At 39.2% G+C, this 18,544-nt stretch overlaps 1 protein-coding gene across 11 annotated transcripts in view; it reads left to right on the forward strand.

The window, feature by feature from the left end:
- PPP1R12B (protein phosphatase 1 regulatory subunit 12B) overlaps positions 1-18,544 on the forward strand; it is a 213,868-nt gene that overhangs the window by 77,917 nt on the left and 117,407 nt on the right. For 7 of the 11 annotated variants that reach the window (XM_019821983.3, XM_019821984.3, XM_045048676.1 and 4 more), the window contains exons 9-14: positions 3,623-3,735; positions 6,410-6,613; positions 7,676-7,758; positions 8,976-9,101; positions 11,800-11,982; positions 15,312-15,494. In XM_019821983.3, coding sequence (XP_019677542.2) covers positions 3,623-3,735; positions 6,410-6,613; positions 7,676-7,758; positions 8,976-9,101; positions 11,800-11,982; positions 15,312-15,494 — 892 coding nt within the window. Of the gene's footprint in view, positions 1-3,622; positions 3,736-6,409; positions 6,614-7,675; positions 7,759-8,975; positions 9,102-9,640; positions 9,682-11,799; positions 11,983-15,311; positions 15,495-18,544 lie in introns of those variants that run through there. The other 4 variants (XM_011290936.4, XM_003999376.5, XR_006591626.1 and 1 more) reach the window with 3 other exon arrangements.

Raw genomic sequence — 18,544 nt, forward strand, 5'->3', positions numbered from 1 at the left:
GATTATAACGACACTTTACATTTGTGTAGTGCTTTTTTACTCTGCAATGCACTTACAACCACATATTTTGAGATACATATCATCATCACTGTATTATCATGGGAAATTGACCCTGTAGGAGGTTAGGCAGATTGGGTCTCATACCTGGCAAGTGGCATGTCTAAGATCCTAACTTTGGTCTGGGACTCCTCAGAGTAGCAGGGGCAGAATGAAATATAGAAATTATTTGCCTAAAATGAGAAAGAATGAAATCATGCAGCAATGTGGATGGAACTGGAAGGTGTTATGCTGAGTGAAATAAGTCAGTCAGAGAAAGACAGATATATGTTTTCACTCATATGTGGATCTTGAGAAACTGAACAGAAGACCATGGGGGAAGGGAAGGGGGAAATAGTTACAAACAGAGAGGGAGGGAGGCAAACCACAAGAGACTCTTAAATACAGAAAACAAACTGAGGGTGGATGGGGTTTAGGGGAGAGGAGAAAATGTGTGATGGGCATTGAGGAGGGCACTTGTTGGGATGAGTTCTGGGTGTTGTATGCAAGCCAATTTGACAATAAGGTATATTCATTAAAAAAAAAAGAAATTATCTGCCTAAAAAGTGACAGCTAAAGCTGTAGAAAAGATGAGATTTCCCACGGGAGAGATTGTAGAGAAAAGATGTTACGAAAAAGAATGGTGTGTTTAGGAAGTAAAGGAGGCAAAGAAGGTATGGTCAGAAAGGTTGAGGAAAACCAGAGTATGTATTTCTGCATCGGAAAAGCCAGGGTAGGAGTGGGAAGGGAGAGATCAAGAAAGAGACAGCAATTAGGGAGTCACCGGTAATCTGAGCAGTTTCAGGAGCCCGACGTAGGCAGAAGCCAGATGGTTGCAGCAAGCCACCGTGCTCATTTCTGCCGTTTGAAGTTTTACTCATGTCTCAAAGCCCGGCTCAAATCAACTTCCTTTATGAAGCCTTATCATCACAGATACAAGTGTTTCTTCCCTCCTCTGACTGGTAGCTATTCGTTTGAATCTCTTTTTTATTACTTACACTAAGAGTGTTATTTCCATTTATTTATTTCTCATCTCCTCTGTTCTTCCCCTACCGACCAGTTTCAGAAGTACTGAAATGTATTGTGTGTCTTGTTTATCTTTCTGTCTTCCATAAAGCCTGGCACAGGGCCTTCCTTCTACATGCTGGGGTGCTCAATAAATATATATATATATGTTGGAAGAATTTGGGGAACTGGATTATGTCTAAACCTTTCCAAATGATGCCTGACACATTATGTATGTACTGAACAGGTAGTTGTTGAATGCATTTATCCTGGATTTGGTTTTGCATTTATCCTGTTTTTAAAGGTCCATAGATACAACCTCATAAAATGACAGTTTTCATATGTCTTACATATAAATGTATTTGTAAAGAATACTAATTCTATTTTGAGGTGAATGTAAGCTGTTTGATTTGGATTTCTGTTTTCCTCTTTTATTTATTTGGCTTAAACATTTGGTATATTAGTTATCTATTGCTGAATAACAAGCCATCCCCAAATTTAGTGGTGCTTAAAACAACCATTTTTATGGACCCAATTCTAGGAGTTGGCAATTTGGGAAGGGCTTCACTAGGATGGCTTTTCTCTCCCCCATGTAATAATACTGGACTTAGTTATGTGTTGGTGGTCAGTTGGTAAGTCAGCTAGGGGATGGCTGGTCCTGGATAGCCTTGCTCACCTTTCTGGTGTTTGGTTAGGATGTTTGAAGCAAGTGTTTCTCTTATCATCGGGGAGACTAGCCACTGCTTCTTCATACGTCAGTTGGATTCCACAAGTAGAAAGAGCAAGACTCAGTGTACAAGCACTTTCCAAGCCTCTGCTTATGTCACATTTGCTAACGTCCCAGTGGCCATAGAAAGTCACATTGCCAAGCCCAGAGTCAATTTGAGAGGTCACTACACAGGGTTGTAGATTCATTGGGAGTTTCTTACTGTAATGGTCTGTTGCATTTGGCTAGGAAGGTATATATCCTGGGGATAGAGATTCTCAGGTAATACTTAAAGAATGTCTTGAATATTCACAATAACCACAAAAAAAATGATAGCATTAATAACTAGAGACTCATTATGGCCAGACATTGAGCTGTGCAGTTTAAACACATCGTCTCTAGTCTTTTTTTTTAATGTTTATTTATTTTTGAGAGACAGAGCATGAGTGGGAGGAGGGGCAGAGAGAGGGAGACACAGAATCCGAAGCAGGCTCCAGGCTGTCAGCTCAAAGCCCGATGTGGGGCTCGAACTCACGAGCCGTGAGATCATGATGTGAGCTGAAGTCAGACGCTCAACAGACTGAGCCACCCAGCCACTCCTTGTCTCTAGTCTTTATAGCAACTTATTGGCAAGAATTAAATCCCTGATTAGCCAGTGAGGAAAATAGAGGTTCAGATATGTTAAGTAATTTGCTCAATGTCACACAGCTGGGATGTGACTTAAAATTGTCACATAATTCGGGGTTCCTGGGTGGCTCAGTTGGTTAAGCATCTGACTTTGGCTCAAGTCATGATCTCGCAGTTCATGGGTTCAAGCCCTGTGTCAGGCTTTGTGCTGACAGCTCAGAGCCTGGAGCCTGCTTCGGATTCTGTGTCTCCATCTCTCTCTGCCCCTTCCCCATTCATGCTCTGTCTCTGTCTCTCAAAAATAAATAAAAGTTAAAAAGAAAATTTAAAAATTGTCACATAATTCATAGGTGGGTTACTTTGGGACTCTGTTTCCAGAGTACATAGATCAGAAGGCCCCAGCACACCTACTAGGTGCAGGCTCTGTACTGGTTATCTGATATATAACAGTGAATGAGACAGACAAGATTTCCACTTGATGGCCCTATAAGACGAAGTATTCCTGTTTGTTAAGAGGCTTCACCTACTATAGTTCTATGGTTTACCTTATAATATCTTCTGTAATCCTTTCTCCCTTTATTTCCTATTGTAATCCCAAGAATATTCATTACTTTAATTAGGCCTGCTTAAATTAGTCTTGCTTAGACTTAAATTTACTGACCAACAGATGTATTTTGATTTCAGAGTCATTACTCATAGCATTTCTTTCTCCTGCCAATTGGTATTTGTCTTCCAGCTTTCTCTATGGCATCTTTCCTTGTTGTTTCCTCCCTCAGAGGGTTTACTCTGAACTCAAAAAGCCCTGTTTAATCTGACTCAACCAATTTAGCACCTAACTTATATATGAGCTTGTGTTGTTGCTATTATTATTATGCATCTTATCCCTTTTCTTGATTGTAATTACCTAGAAAGCAAGATCTTATCTGGTTTTTCCTGCCCAACTTCCCAAAACAGAGTTTATTCTTAGTATGTACATACTGATGAGTTTTATGTATGATACACAATATGGAGAAAGTTTTCAGTTATATATCAAGGAATTAGAGCCTACCAAGAAAGGAATACCATTGAGTTTATTTCCTTTTGGCAATAGTTGCTGGAGATTTCATTTTCGTTTGAGTCCAAGCATTACATAGCCTTAATAATGTTTTGATAATAGGTAAACCTTTTCTGTTAGCAGAAAAGTGCATACATATACACAGATAAGATTTTCATACTTGCACTTCTTGCTTCTCTTGTCTTAAATAATAGATAAAAAACCAGAAACCATTGACAACCATTCCAACTCTGAAAGCAAGAGTATTATTACGGAACAGATACCAGCACCAGCTCAGAATACCTTCTCTGCCTCTTCAGCCAGGAGAGTGAGTATTTTGGAATTAATTTGAATATTATATTTCCCCTACTATCCTAACATACAGTTTGAAAGGTCTTAGAGATACATTCTTGCAAGATAATTCAGATAGATTCTTGCCTGTCTTAGTCCGCTTAGTTTGCTATAACAAAATACCACCAACCAGGTGCCTTTAAACAATAGAAATCTATTTCTCACAATTCTGGAGTCTAGGATGTTCAAGATCACGGTGCTAGCTGACTCAGTTCCTAGTAAGGACTCTCTTCCCAGTTTGCGGACAGACTCCTTGTCTCCAAATATAGTCACGTTGGGGATTAGGGCTTCAGGGTATGGAATTGGAGGGTGGGCACATATAATTGCATTTATAACATTGCTCACAAAAACCACAAATCCATCACCAAACAAATTTGGCTACAATGTGTTTAGATAACATAGGATATAGTAATCTGGACCAAAGGCATTTTGTCAATTGCCTATTTTCTTCATATCTAAGGCTAAGGTAAATATATGTAAATCTCAGACTAGGCTAGGAAAATACCTAGCATTCGGTATTAATTGACTTGAGGACTTCTATCCTTGCTTATTTCTTGTTTAAAATTTTATTTTAATAAGTAAAGTCTTTATGATGAGTAGTGAGCAGAGGTAGAAAGAACTTGTTGAAATACCAGAGACATCTCCTCCTGCTACTCGGCCCAGGCCTCTGAGATGCTTCTAATCAGTGAGACGGACTTGAATAATGACTCTGCTTTACAAAGTAAACAGTTAGTTTTGAGGTTAAGAATTGATCTGAGTTCTTGGGAAGAAAGCTGATGAAAAAACTCTGGTTTTACAGATACTAACTTACTGATCTTCTTAGTACCTCATGAATTGAAAAGACAGGATTGTGATATCATTGTGGAGATGAGGAAACAAAGGTCTGGTTACTCATTATTCCTAAGAGCATCATTGTGAATCCGTAGAGATGTTTCAGATAGAACACAGCCCTCACTCATCATCCGGTCATTTAGCTGTACTTCGCATACTCCCACTGCTTCTAGGTGTGACTAGACTTCTTATTTTTTTAAAAAGAAAATTACTCAATTGGGGCACCTGGGTGGCTCAGTTGGTCGAGCGTCCAACTTTGGCTCGGGTCATGACCTCATGGTTTGTGAGTTTGAGCCCCGCATTGGGCTTGTTTCTGTCAGCGCAGAGCCCACTTCAGATCCTCTGTCCATTTCTCTCTCTGCCCTTCCCTCCCTCTCTCCCTCTGTCTCTGTCTCTGTCTCTCTCAAAAATAAACATTTAAAAAATAAATAAAATAAAAATACTAAGTAAAAAAAAATACATGAGCACCTGGCTGGCTCAGTCGGTAGAGCATGTGACTCATGACTTCAGGGTCATGTGTTCAAGCCCCACATTGGGCATACAGCCTACTTAAATACACACACACACACACACACACACACACACAGAGGGAGAAGGAGAGGGAGAGAGAGACACAGATGTATTCCACTTGGCTAAAATAATGCTGGGAAAAACATTTTTCCTCTCAGAATCAGGGTGACTTGTAAAGAGTTGACATGATTGAGCCTCTAAAGTTGGAAGGAGTACATAAATACGTACATTCAGGTGACTAATTAAAAAGGGAAAATCTGAGTGTGAGCTGGAGGTGAGTGATTTAATGGTTCCATTGCATTTTCGCTACTCCAGGCAGTAAAGGTGGCCTGATAGCTGGAGAAAGACCACAGCCATCTTGCGGAGGGGTCCCCCGATCCCGGGAAAGGACTACTTTCCTGCTCTAAAGACCAGTTGTTCCCCGACTGGTCTTTGGGCTAACACTAAGTCTGTGATGTTTTCTGTGGTTTATGGTAAAATGAGGTAATTAAAGACACTGTAAGCTTTCCAGAAAGCTTTCTTTTCTGATGTTAAAATGTTTTTCTTTTTTTAATGAAATGATGGTGATGGAAATGGTAATGATGTTTTTGAAAGATGTTCTCCTGGCAATAATCTAAAAGATGGCAACTCTGTGACTTCTACCATTTTTTTTTTCTTTTTTAATTTGGCTGCTCAGTGAAATCTGAAACACATGGCCAAGATCAAATAAACTATTTTCTTGAAATAAACAATTAGAATTTGAGTGGAGTGGCTTTTAGTATTTTTATTAGTATTCACTTACATCAATTTCCCACGGTCTTGTCACAGTACCTTAAATCATATTTATACGTTGGCTCCTCTGTGTTTTCCAGTCTCCACACATTATAAGAAGGAATTAAGCTCATTAACACCATTTTATAGATGAGCATGTTGAGACCTAGAAAAGTAAAATGTCCTATATTCAGTTACCCAGTGAATCAAGCAAGAGTAGAGGCTTTTACTAGAATGTGGATCTCCTGGTGTTCTAGGTCAGCATTCATTGCTAAGAGAGCAAATAGTGTTTAATTTCTCAGAGAGCAACTCTGTCTGTGTTACAAATCTAAGGCTATTTCTGGCTCGGGGAGAAAGGGAGCCTTGAGAGGTTATTAGCGTCTGCCAGGTGAGGAAGGCGACACTGGCCGAAAGCCTGCCATGTATTTGTCCTCCTTGGACTGAACTTAGTTAAGTGTGGGGAAAGGCAAATAGACTGAAAAGAATCATCAAGACCTTTTTCCCCCTTCTCTTCTTTTCTTCTCTTTTCTTTTTTCTTTTCTTTGCTTCTTCCCTCATAGTTCTCCTCCAGCCTTTTTAACAAGCCGGAAGAGCCCAAAGATGAATCTCCTTCTTCGTGGAGACTGGGACTCAGAAAAACTGGCAGCCACAACATGCTGAGTGAGGTGGCCAATTCCAGGGAAGCTCTAAGGGACCGAGGCTCTTCTGTCTACCGGTCATCATCAAGCCCTCGGATTTCTGCTCTGCTGGACAACAAAGATAAGGTGCCGTTTAGGCGGGGTATGGGAGAACTCCAGGGCAGTTTCTTTCTGTGAAAATTCAGTCATAGGAACGCATGAAAGTTTTCTGGTCCCTAATTTGATCCTGGAAGTACAGAGTCTTTAGAAGGAGATGGCACGATGGTAGTTTAATCCGGTGGCTATTTTTTTGCTATTACCCAGCCAATAAAAGGAAAAAATGCTTTACCTTTTGGCATACCTTATGTTCATTCTTCCTTACCCTCCTTACCTAGGGTAAAAAAAATTAGAAACATAAAAATTTGGGTATGGCCTAAAAGGCTCCCTTAAGCCAATACCAGTGATATATTCTTTCAGTGTTTAAAAGCAAAGTTCTTTAGCTGGCCTTTCAATCCTAATGAAGCTCAGGCAAATTAGCACTTAAAGAAAAATGTTTAAATGTCTCATTCTTTTCATTACTAGGTATATGATCAGGCTAACTTCACAAACAGCTTATCTACATAATCATCCACCGTCAGTACATTTTTATTTCGTACCTTTTGGTTCCAGATTTTCTAGGGCTCACTTGATGCTCTTCTCTGGGGTCAGGTCTTCTTGTAATCCGAGTCCCTTTGCTCGATATTGTGTTTCTGGAGACTCCTCCAGGGGGTGAGGCGTATTGGTTGGGTTAATTCCGCAGCATATTTGTTGTATGTGAAGCTGCGTTTCCACGAGAAGATAGACTGGGGAAGAAATAAGACTTATTTCATCAAGAACTTGAGAGGGGAGCTTTCTGTCTGTGGCCTTTCAAAGGCTCTGTCTCTCTTGGCAAGGCTGCTGCTGTGTGTAATTTGTGCTGCTGTTTTCCTTATTTGATCATCCTGGCTTTTCCCACGAGAATTATTTCCCTACATATTGGTTTTTAATAGAGGCAAAGTAGGAATTAGCCTTTGAAAGCTAACCTTTTGTAATACCACTCAAACCGGAATTGGTATTGGATATAGAAATAAGATTATATATGTATATTAAGTTCTGCTTTTTACCCAAAATGTTACACTGAATCAGTATTGTGTTGTACCTCCTCTGTGCTTTACTTGTTTTATTTTACAGGAGAGAGAAAACAAGAGCTATTTTAGTTCACTAGCACCCCGGAGGCTCAGCAACACAAGTGACGTCGAAGAAAAGGAGAACAGGTAATCCTGATACAGGCCCAAAGATGGTCCTCTTGAACTTTGCTAGGCATGGTGATGTCTTGGCCATCACTCTGCTGCTGTCTTTCCACAGGTGCCCTTAGCACATCATGAATTGTTTTTCCCTTCTGCTTAGCACACCTCCCAGCCTTTACTCACTTGCCTTGCCAGTTCTCCGCCCTTCGGGCTCTCACTTCAGCTTAGGTATTATTGTCTTTAGGAAGTCTTCCCTGACCCTGCCGAGGGTGAATTCATTCTGGTACACCAGCAGGCTCTGGAAAGGTAGGGTTATGTCTGTCTAGTTTCACAAGGACCCCCTAGCGCCTGGCACATGACCTGTTCCGTAGTAAACACCAGAAATATTGTTATTTAATTAGTGATCAACTTCTAATTTGTACGTAGATAAGATTTCAAGTCTTCCTCATAGGTTAAAATGAATGTGAGGATTTTGAAGTACTGCTGCCTCTCGGAGCAGAGCCTGACCTAGAACCTTGCGTTTCGAGGTGGGGTCCTCCCCACCAGCAGCACTGATGTCACCTGGAAGCACGTTAGTAATGCAGAATCTCAGGTCCCACCTCAGACCTGCTGAATCAGAATCTGCATTTTAACAAAATTCTCTGGGTGATTCACATGCACATTAAAGTTTGAGAAGAACTATTCTGGAGAGCTTTGTGAAAGATGGAGACCCACAGCTTTTGTAGCCACAGCCCCGAGGGAACAATTATGGATTAGAAATCCTACTATAGTCCTTTCCTGGATGGCTTATTATTGTAACACTAAATAGGCTTCCAGCAATTTCTTCCGTTTCCTCTTCTGTGGTAGTTACCTCTTGCTCTGTGACAGACTTTATCTTCCCCACCATCCTCTTCTCTGCTTACTTATGAACAACCTATTGCTTTGTAAAACCCTTTAAAGGAGAGACAAAAGTGACTTCTCATTACAAAAGAGTTAGGAGATCTTTGACATAAGGATTTGGTACCTATTGAAATTAGTTAGCTTTGAAGTTGATAAAAGAAAGCAGACAGTAATACTAGACTCCTCCTCTAATCCATAAAGAAAACAGGTATATAAAACAGAGTATTACTTGAAAATGTATCTATTTCCTCAGCCGTATTACATTTTCCCTCTCTGGCTCTTCTCTCCCAGCTTGCACTGTACTGGGGACAAAACTGGTGGTAGGAATCAGTGTTCTGTTTTGTTTTTCTTTTGTGCCTCTACAGAGAATCAGCTGTCAATCTGGTGAGGAGTGGGTCCTATACTCGGCAGCTGTGGAGAGATGAAGCGAAGGGAAAGGAAACTCCGCAGACAGCTGTTCCATCCACCTATGTATCAACCTACTTGAAAAGGTACCAGGCTCCCAGGGGTGGGAGATGATTTTTCTTCACTCTGGCCATGGGTATATGGGTCAATAATTGCATGTCGTTTTATATCCAATTAGCACCACAAAAATGAATCAAAAAAATGGATTACTTTTAGATTTCTTGGGAGTAACGCCTTGACTAATTTTAAATTAACATTAATTTATTTTCCTAACTGAGTTAAGGTAAGCTAATTCCAAATTCTTACCACAGACAGATCTGAATTTATGCTCTCTCCTCTCAGTCCTATTAAAGTCTTCAACTGGAAAATGACTTCTGGTAATCTCTGAGTAGGACTGAATTTAAATCACTTTTGTCCAGTAGCTAGCTTTCCTTTTTCTAAAACTCGAGTAGTTCTCATCTCAAGTTACGTTTTCGTGGGGAGGAAGGGAGGGACCCTGTAGGGTGGTGAGGGGGGAGGGTAATGGGGACAGTTTTGTATTGCATTAAAGAAGTTTCATTAATTGAAGCCTGTTAATTTAGGGACTTGAGTCTTTTTTTTTTTTTATGACTTTAATGGCCCTCAGATCCATCAAGATGAGAAACTCGCAAGTTTGGTGCAGAGAAGGTACTTGGGTTTCCTTCCCTTTTCTCATCTATATTGTCTTTCCTGCAATTATTTCTTTGCCATGTACCAGCCAGCAAGCAAAGCACCTTTGCCAGAGCCATTAAGCTATAAGATATACTTAATTAGTATATTAATTTGAACTTTGCTGCTGATGTGGAAGAATCTGATTCTCATTGCTTACTTTGAATTCTTTCTTCACTTTCATTTACTCAGCCCCTCCAACTGCCTCTTCATGCCATGGGCTTCATCTTTAGGTTTTATAGATGATTGGTTGGCTGCCCTAGAACCGGCCTTTTGTTATAAACTATGTATTTGGGTTCAAAACTTATTCCCACTTGATCAAAAGAATCTTATCAACTAGTTAATATAAGAACATGGGAGCTGGTGACCTATAAGACAAACAGCCACTGTTGCCTTTTAATGGTCTTTAAGTTCTGCAGACACATCCTGTAAGAAAAGGCTCAACTTTGAAGGTACACAAGTATAGTTCAGTGACCTCACTGAAGCTTTATTCAGTATACAAACTCAGTGTTTTTGGCTCAATGAAACTATCACCTCTTTGTCTTCAAGGCTACGGCCTTAATCCATCTAGATACATTATTACTCCTCATAGTTGCATCCAAGACCAAGAAAACTTTTCGAAGAAAACGATGTTCTAGATCTAGGAAAGAGAAAAAGCTGCCTTTTAATTTCCTAACACGTAGGTACACTGTGGTAGGGTAGAGTTGTTCTTTTTCATGATCCAAATCATTAACAAATGGATTGAATGAGTAGCATCTGGTTGAATGTAGTTTGGCATAATTATGGTAAACAGAAGAGAAAGGGACTGCCTCTGTTTAGGGTGGAAAGCATGCTTAATAATGTGAGTGCTTTTTGAAAAAAGATCTACAACTTGCTTCATGCTTTGGATTTCTAAACCTCTATCACCCTTTAAGCATTTTTTTAAATTTATTTATTTTGAGAGAGAGAGAAAGAGAATGCATGTGTGGGTGAGTGGGGGAGGGGCAGAGAGAGGGAGAGAGAATCCCAAGCAGGCTCTGCACTGTCAGCATGGAACCCAACGCAGGGCTCAGTCCCACAAACCATGAGATCATGATGAGATCATGACCTGAGCCAAAATCGAGAGTTGGACGTTCAACCCAGTGAGCCACCCAGGTGCCCCATAAGCAATTTTTGATTGTATAAAATCTCATTTTATGATCTTTTCAAAAGGGAAGAATCATATGCTATCACTAATTTAAAAAGAAAGCACAAGAAGATATTTGGCAGCCTTGGGCTGTGCTGGACCTCAGCATACTTTCCATTTTCTAGTTCACCTCTTGTCCTTAGGCAGAAATTCCTTTCCTATGTCCCTGTAAAATGCATCGTTACCAAAGAAGACTTCATAGCTTATTTTGCTCACCCCCTGTAGTGTGTCATTACTGTAATAGTCAAGGAGTTTTTGGTTTTTTTTTAATTCTAACCCAAAAAATTTTTTTTACTTCAGTTGAGGTGGTTCCTACTTATCTTCATTTGAGACAAGAAAAAGTTGCCTTCTATTGCCCATGCAATATTACTTTCTAGACTTCAGCCTTGGAATCCTCCCAAAGATGTGTTTGTTTGAGGCTAAATAACCACGGTTCTCAGAGATGTGTTTTCCCCCCACAGAGCTTTTTATTCCTTTCCGCTCTTTAATTTTAAATTTCTACTCCGAAACCTCTCCAAATTCTTGGTCTTACTTTAGCTTCTGCGGGGCTACTTCTGCATCAGGTAGACATTTGGGGTTGCATGATTTTTTGCCTTGGGGTTTGTCGGGAATTACTTTTTCTAATACGATTATTCTATTTCCTAATATTTCTTTTTCTTAGCCTGTATTCTATTCCAATATACTACTCTTCTGCTCTCTCTTATTGCATATTATCTCTCCTCCCCATTCCTTCACTCTTTTGGATGATTGACAGATGCCTGCTTGCTGCCAGTGACCCAGCTCTAGCTGGAGTTGGTCACTCCACTTCCCAGTTGCCATACCCTCTCTTTGGTCTACATTCCTTTTAATGCACAATCTGGGGGGAAGGTGGTGCTGGGAAATGGTGGGTGAGCAGCACGTCCTGAAGAAAGTGACTGTGTACTGTTTTGCAGTGCTTCATTTGGTAGAAGTAGTGACCCCACAAGTCCCTACATTTCAGCCAATCGCAATTCATCTCCTGCTACCTCACCCATTACCATTGGTTCATCTACCTCTCGGGGCAGCAAGTGGCAACCTGCCTCTTCTTGCCCTGCACCAATCAGTGCAAACACTACTGCATCTGTACACCATGGCAGGTAAGGCTTCTTGGAGCCATTTGAGTTACAGTCATCAAAACTAACGCCTCTGGATACACATATGAGATTTGAACCAAAGAGACTTTGTCACTGTGGAAGCACGTGTGAATTCCTGTGAAAATGTCTATAATTTAACAGGGATGCTTTTGTTTTGACTTGGATTAGCCAGCCAACAGTTGCTCATTGAATAATCATAGGGTACATATCTTTGTACTGGGTGTTTAGGCATCAACTTAAAATGACTGCTTTCGTGTGGTTACAATGTAAGGGTCATCCTATTATGGTAAAGCACAGACTAAAAATATCCTCATACTTCGCTGACATTAATTTTCCTATAATCGTGCATAGGAATCTCTTCTATTTACTCTGTTTTTGGAGGATGGTATACCAACCCAAATCAGAAGGAAAGCTAACTCATGTTCCAAAAGCTTCCTATAGCTTTCTGAAAATTCCCAGCCAGTGAGAGCGTTTTGCTGGAAACACAGGGGGAAGGAAGAGATTTGTGTTTGTGTAAACTTTGTTCCGGGGCAGTGGTGTGTCTACTCCGTGTAAGGGGAAGCAGGGAGGCAGCATGGGCGGGGCTTTGTCACGAAAGCGCAGTGGGACTTTAGCTGTGATTTTGACTGTGGCTTTCAACCCTTTATATGTGGTCAGAGACCTTTTCACTTTGGGGCAGGGCAAAGGGACCTCTTTTTGGGGTCTCGCTTCTAGAACTGATACAAAGAAAATGAAAAACATAAATGATGATAGTGTTGCCGCAAGAACACTGCTGATGGTGGTGCTTCATTGATATTTGTCTGTTTATTAGAATTCTTTCCCTAAAATAAGTGGTGATCATTTGTTTAGCCAGGAGGGATAGGCTCATGACGGATTGTTAATAATAATACTGTACAATTTTGTAGAAATTTATTAGGTTCTCTTAAGAGTTCTTCTGCACAGGCATACTAAATATTATGCCCATAGATGAAGAAACTGACACAGAGAGGTTACTGGATTATTAAGAGCTGGGACTAGGAAAAACCAGTAACAGCTGCCATTTGTTGAACCCTATCATGTGCCAAGCATTGGCTTAAATACTGTACAAAAATTACACAAGCATTCGGTTTACACTCATGTAACAGTAAATCCAAATAATTGAGGCTTAAACATGATAAAGGTGTATTTTTGTTTCTCTCACTTAAGAAAGTCCAGAAATAGGCAGAGGTACCACCACAACTTCAGAGTCATTAAAGGATCCTGAATCTTTCTGTCTTTCTGCTTCACAGTCCTTAGATTATGGCTTCCATTTCCATGGGTTGTCTCATGGCGCAAAATAGATGCTGAAGCTCTAGCCGTCATGACTGCCTTCTAGACAGGAAGAAGGAAGAAAGGGGGAAATGCACAAAGAGGGAATGCCTTTAAACTGAGATTATGCTTATATCTCATTGGCTACCTCTAGCAGCCAGGGAGACTTTGGAAAATATGAATTGTTAACTACATATGTTGCTTCTCTCAATAATATATGGGTTCTGTTAGTAAGGAGAAAAAAGGAAAATGAATATGGGTTAGGCAACTAGCTATTTCAGGCACACGTGTATTGTTTATAAAGAGGCCTCCAGTATATGAAATACCATTCTCACTTTATAGATATGGAACCTGAGACCCAAAACTTAATCACCTGCCCAAGGTCACACATCTAGTAAGAAACTGAGGCAGGGGTTGAACCTAGATTTGTCCATGTCAGAGCTCCTGTCTCTTTCACTATTTTGTTCCCACGGAGCTTATATGCTATTCAGGGCTGTATACTAAGTGTTCTACATACGTTATTTTATTTATTTATCACAAGACCCCTACACATTAAGGTACCATTATCCCCCTTTTACAGATGAAGAGACTAGAGAAGTTAACTTGGCTAGAAGGTAGCCCCACATGGTTCCAGAGCCTCTGGCCCCTGCTCTGGAGCTTTTCCTGTTCTGCTCCTAACAAACTACTTATAAAATTACTCCGCATTTCAAAATAATAGTACAAGTCCTATCCTGTAATTTATTAAAATAAAATCCTTGGCATTTCTACAGCAGGAAAAATTGCAGAGAGAACAAAACATGATATTAACCTAGAAAGAATTTTAGGTAAGGTTTTGATAAGTGTAATTTTTTATAGCTTTGTTTCTGGCTAATTTTATTAGCATGTCCTGTAGACTTATACATCTTATAAGTCTGAGGAATTTAATTTCACCTTTTTTCTGAGTCATTAATTGCTCCTGGAGAAGTGGCTTGTGTTTTTTAGATACCACTTCAAAACTGTTCTATTTTTATATTTGCGTATATAGGTACCATATTTAGATTTTTACAATCTGATTATTGCTTTCAAGCTTATTCTAATGATGTGATTATTTGAAAATGAGCTTATAGCAACTTAGAAGCATTTCTGGTAATTCTGAGTAGGTGAAAAAAACAGATTTTTAGCATTCATTATTTTCATTGCTTTTCCCATCTCCGTGAATATCAATTTTGGATCTCTGTTACCCCAGCAACAAGCTGTGACATCACAAATGATAGCTTTTTGGGTGGAGAGCCAATGGTTGCTCTCAACTCTTTGTTAAGAAACAAAGATCTTGTTTTCATGTAAATGAGTTTAATTATACAGCTTGCTGTTGGAAAATCTGTAGTTAAGGTTACATATAGAATCTTAATAGTTTTTATTCCTGTTGCTCATGTGTGCACTTAAGAATACAGACAATTAGGCATTTGGTTAAATGGGAAGAAAGCAGTTGCTGAGCTAGGTGCAAGAGAACTGAACATACTGAGGTTGTATTTATCAAATATCTCTGGAATCCAAGAAGATGGTCATCTAATCTAGGCTGAGGACTACCAGAAAGACTCTCACTGCCAAGAATTAAGGGGCAGGTGGAGACTAATATCGTAAGTGACTTTAGTGTTGTTTTCATGTGTGTGGAGAGACCCTGCTTCTGTATGCGTGTGTGGAGACCAGATGGTACTCAGGAATCATTTAAAGCAGTCTTGCATATGTTACTATCTTGCCTGGTGCCCTAGCTAATTTTTAAAAAAATTTTTAATCTCGGGCAAAAAAAAAAAAAATGTTCATGAACCAGAACTCTTTGTGCAGAGGATATCAGACTTAAATGTATCATCATACTGTTCTAAGATTTAAGAGCTCAGAATTAAAAAAAATAGTCAACCAACAAACAAAATCTGAGCAAGAAGATTCTGTAGTTAAACTTACCTCCAGCCCTTTGTGTGCTAGTGCTTTGTGATGTAGCATGCCTGACCATTCTCTTTCTGCTTGTGTTTTTGGGTTTTTTTGTTTTGTTTTGTTTTGTTTTGTTTCAGGACTCCTTACAAATCACAGGCTGACTCAACAGCAGAGAAAACAGCAGACAATGTCTCTTCCAGCACCCCGCTCTGTGTGATCACTAATCGCCCTCCACCTAACACTGCCAATGGGGTTACAACTGCCACTCTGCTCTCCACTCCTGGAACAGACTCCTCTGTGGAAGCCAGGGAGAAGAGGAGGTATGCTATGTACTGATTTCATTTGTGGGGTTCTGCTTTGAGGTAGGAGATACAGCGGTGGGTGTGAAGTCTTTCCCCTAATCCCAAATACATTTATGAAAGTAGATCTTTATATTATAGTTTGGGTTTTGTGTTTTGCCTCCGGGAGATTTTTGGCAAAGATCTTAATTATTTCTGATCATTTAATAAAGATACTTATTCTGTTATGAATAGAGGCATATCTTTTTTCTATTTTTCTTGTAAGAGAAATCATGGTCAGGCATTATTTCCCCATTTTGTGATGGAGAACATGAAGCACAGAGAAGGATCTTTTGTTTTGTTCTGAGGAGTCCGTGAAGATTTCTCTGGCAGCAAGGAAAAGCGGTGGCATGACAAAAGGCTCAGAGAGATAAAGCTAGGATATAAAGTTTTAATTAATTTAAGAATACCAGAAAAGGAAGTGCATAGTATGTGATGACATGGTAGAAGGATAGTGACTGGTTACTCTACGGTTTCTTTAGAGAAAAATTATGAGAGAGCAGTCATGAATTGGCCTAGGAGAGATTTCAGGTAGAATCTAAGAATAACTTTTTGGTTGTCAGTTTTAAGAGACCTTGGAAGATGTAACCAAGAATAGGACGTTTTCTCCACCTAAAAAAGTGTAAAAAATAGAGTGCCCTCCATCTGGCTGTTTTAAAAACTCAAGCCATGCTTAAGTTTTTAAGCACTAGAAATGTCTATATGCATAATAAATCAAGAAGTCTTCCCATCTATAAGATACAAGTTAAACTTTATAATTCTTTAAAAAAAATTTTTTTTAACGTTTATTTATTATTGAGAGATAGAGACAGAGTGCAGAGAAGGACACAGAATCCAGAGCAGGCTCCAGGCCCTAAACTCTGAACTGTTAGCACAGAGCACGACATGGAGCTCGAACCCACGAGCCGTGAGATCATGATCTGAGCCGAAGTCAGACACTTAACCGAATGAACCACCCAGGCACCCCAAATTTATAATTCTTGAGAAAGAAAGAGAGCAGAAATTGGGGAGGGGCAGAGAGAGAAGGGGACAGAGGATCCAAAGCAGGCTCTGTGCTGACCCCAAAGAGCCCAACATGGGGCTTGACCTCACGAGCTGTGAGATCATGACCTGAGCTAAAGTCAGACATTTAACTGACTGAGCCACCCAGGCACCCCTTGAATTAAACTGTTTAGATGTTTGTTTATTATAAAAACAGTTCTAAAACACAATTTGAGAAGAAGTGGAAGGGAGATGTTAAGTGAATTGAAAAATAGTGTTTCTCTTCTTCCTTTCTTTTCCTTCCTTTCTTTCCTTCCTTTCTTTTTTTCATTTCTTTATATAAAAGTTGGAGAAAGTCCATTTTCTGGTCTAACAGATTGCAGAGCATCATCTCTTAGTTGGTTTCCAGCCAAGGAAATTTTAATAAATCAATCTTGAATATTTAATGCCTATAAACTTAATAGCTCAGTTATAATTTAGATACTATTAGTTTCATCTAGGAATAAATGCAAAAGTAATATTTTCATTAGCTGAGAAAAACTCCCTTTAAAAAATCCTTCTGGGCTGAGACGAGTAAAATGAGTTAAATTCATCATTAAGATCATGATCCCTGAAAGGATGGGTAAGTCAGGTTTTTAATCAAATCACATTATTAAATACTTAGTTGCATGTATCATTATTTAGAGAAACCTAGAGAGACAGTTACTGTCTTCTGGGATTTTTATAACCTATGAACAATAAGATAGCACCTGCTACAGATTTTAATTTTGTTTTAGGAGTTTTATTTAGGCCACAAATATTTATTGATTAGCTACTATGTACTGCATATTATCACTAGGACATAATTCCTCAAGGAGCAGCAAATAGAAGAATAAAAGAATATAAATATAAGAATAAATCAAAATTTCAGTGAATCATGTGAATGTGGTATATCAAGTGCATTTTCAGGATGGTGCAACATAATAAACAAGATACCAGATATTTATTAGATAACAAATAATATTTAATTAGAGAAGTTAAATAGGGTAATGATACAAGATAAGTAAATAGGAGGTTATTCAATAAAGAGCTGTTGGACTCAGTCACTAACATTCATTCTTGTCAAAATATTTATTGAGCATTTGTCAATGCAAGGTACTATAAAAAAAACCCCAGGTGATACAGCCATAAACAAGAACAGCCTTAGCCCTTGGGAAACAAATATGCTAGTGAAGAAAAACAAACATTAAACAAATAATTGTGATATATACTATGAAGAGGTAGTGTGAGTTGTTATGACAGTTTTACAGAAGCTCCGCCTACGGAAGACTCCCCTTTTCCTGCAGGATCAGAGACGGTTATCCTAAGAGTATCCTGCTCAAATTGAGATCTGTAGGACAAATATAGCCAAGGGAAGGGGTAAGCATTCCAGGCAGAAAATATGGTTGTTGGAAAGACAGACACTAAGGTAGGAAGGTGCTTGATCCTTTGGAGAATCTGAAAGAAAACATTGTAGAGAGTTAGGGAAAGAGCAGTCTAAGGTGAGGCTTGAGGAATAAGTAGGAGCTATATAATGCAAAGTCTTACAGCCAAGGACAAAAATTTTGGATTTATATGTTAAGAACCATGTTGAGTTACTGGAAGAATTTTTTTTAACAGCTTTATAAAGGTAAAATTTATATACCATATAATTTAAGATGTCCAATTCGGTCACTTTTAGTATATTCACAGATATGTGCATCCTTTACCACAATTTTAGAACATTTTTATCACCTTAAAAAGAAATCTCATACCCTTTAGTTATTGTCCCCCCCTACTCCCACCCCATCTCCCCATTCTCTAGACCTTAGCAACCACTGATCTCCTTTCTATTTCTATAGAGTTGCCTATTCTGGACACTTCATAAAAGTGGAATCAATATGTGGTCTTTTGTGACTATCTTCTTTCACTTAGAATAATGTTTTCAAGGTTCATCCATGTTGAAGCATGGCATGTATCAGCACTTTATTCTTTTTTATGGCCAAACACTGTTTCATTGTGCGCGTATACTGAGTTTTCTTTGCTGTTCATAA

This window comes from Felis catus, chromosome F1 (genome assembly GCF_018350175.1).
Source record: "Felis catus isolate Fca126 chromosome F1, F.catus_Fca126_mat1.0, whole genome shotgun sequence".
Lineage (NCBI taxonomy): Eukaryota > Metazoa > Chordata > Mammalia > Carnivora > Felidae > Felis > Felis catus.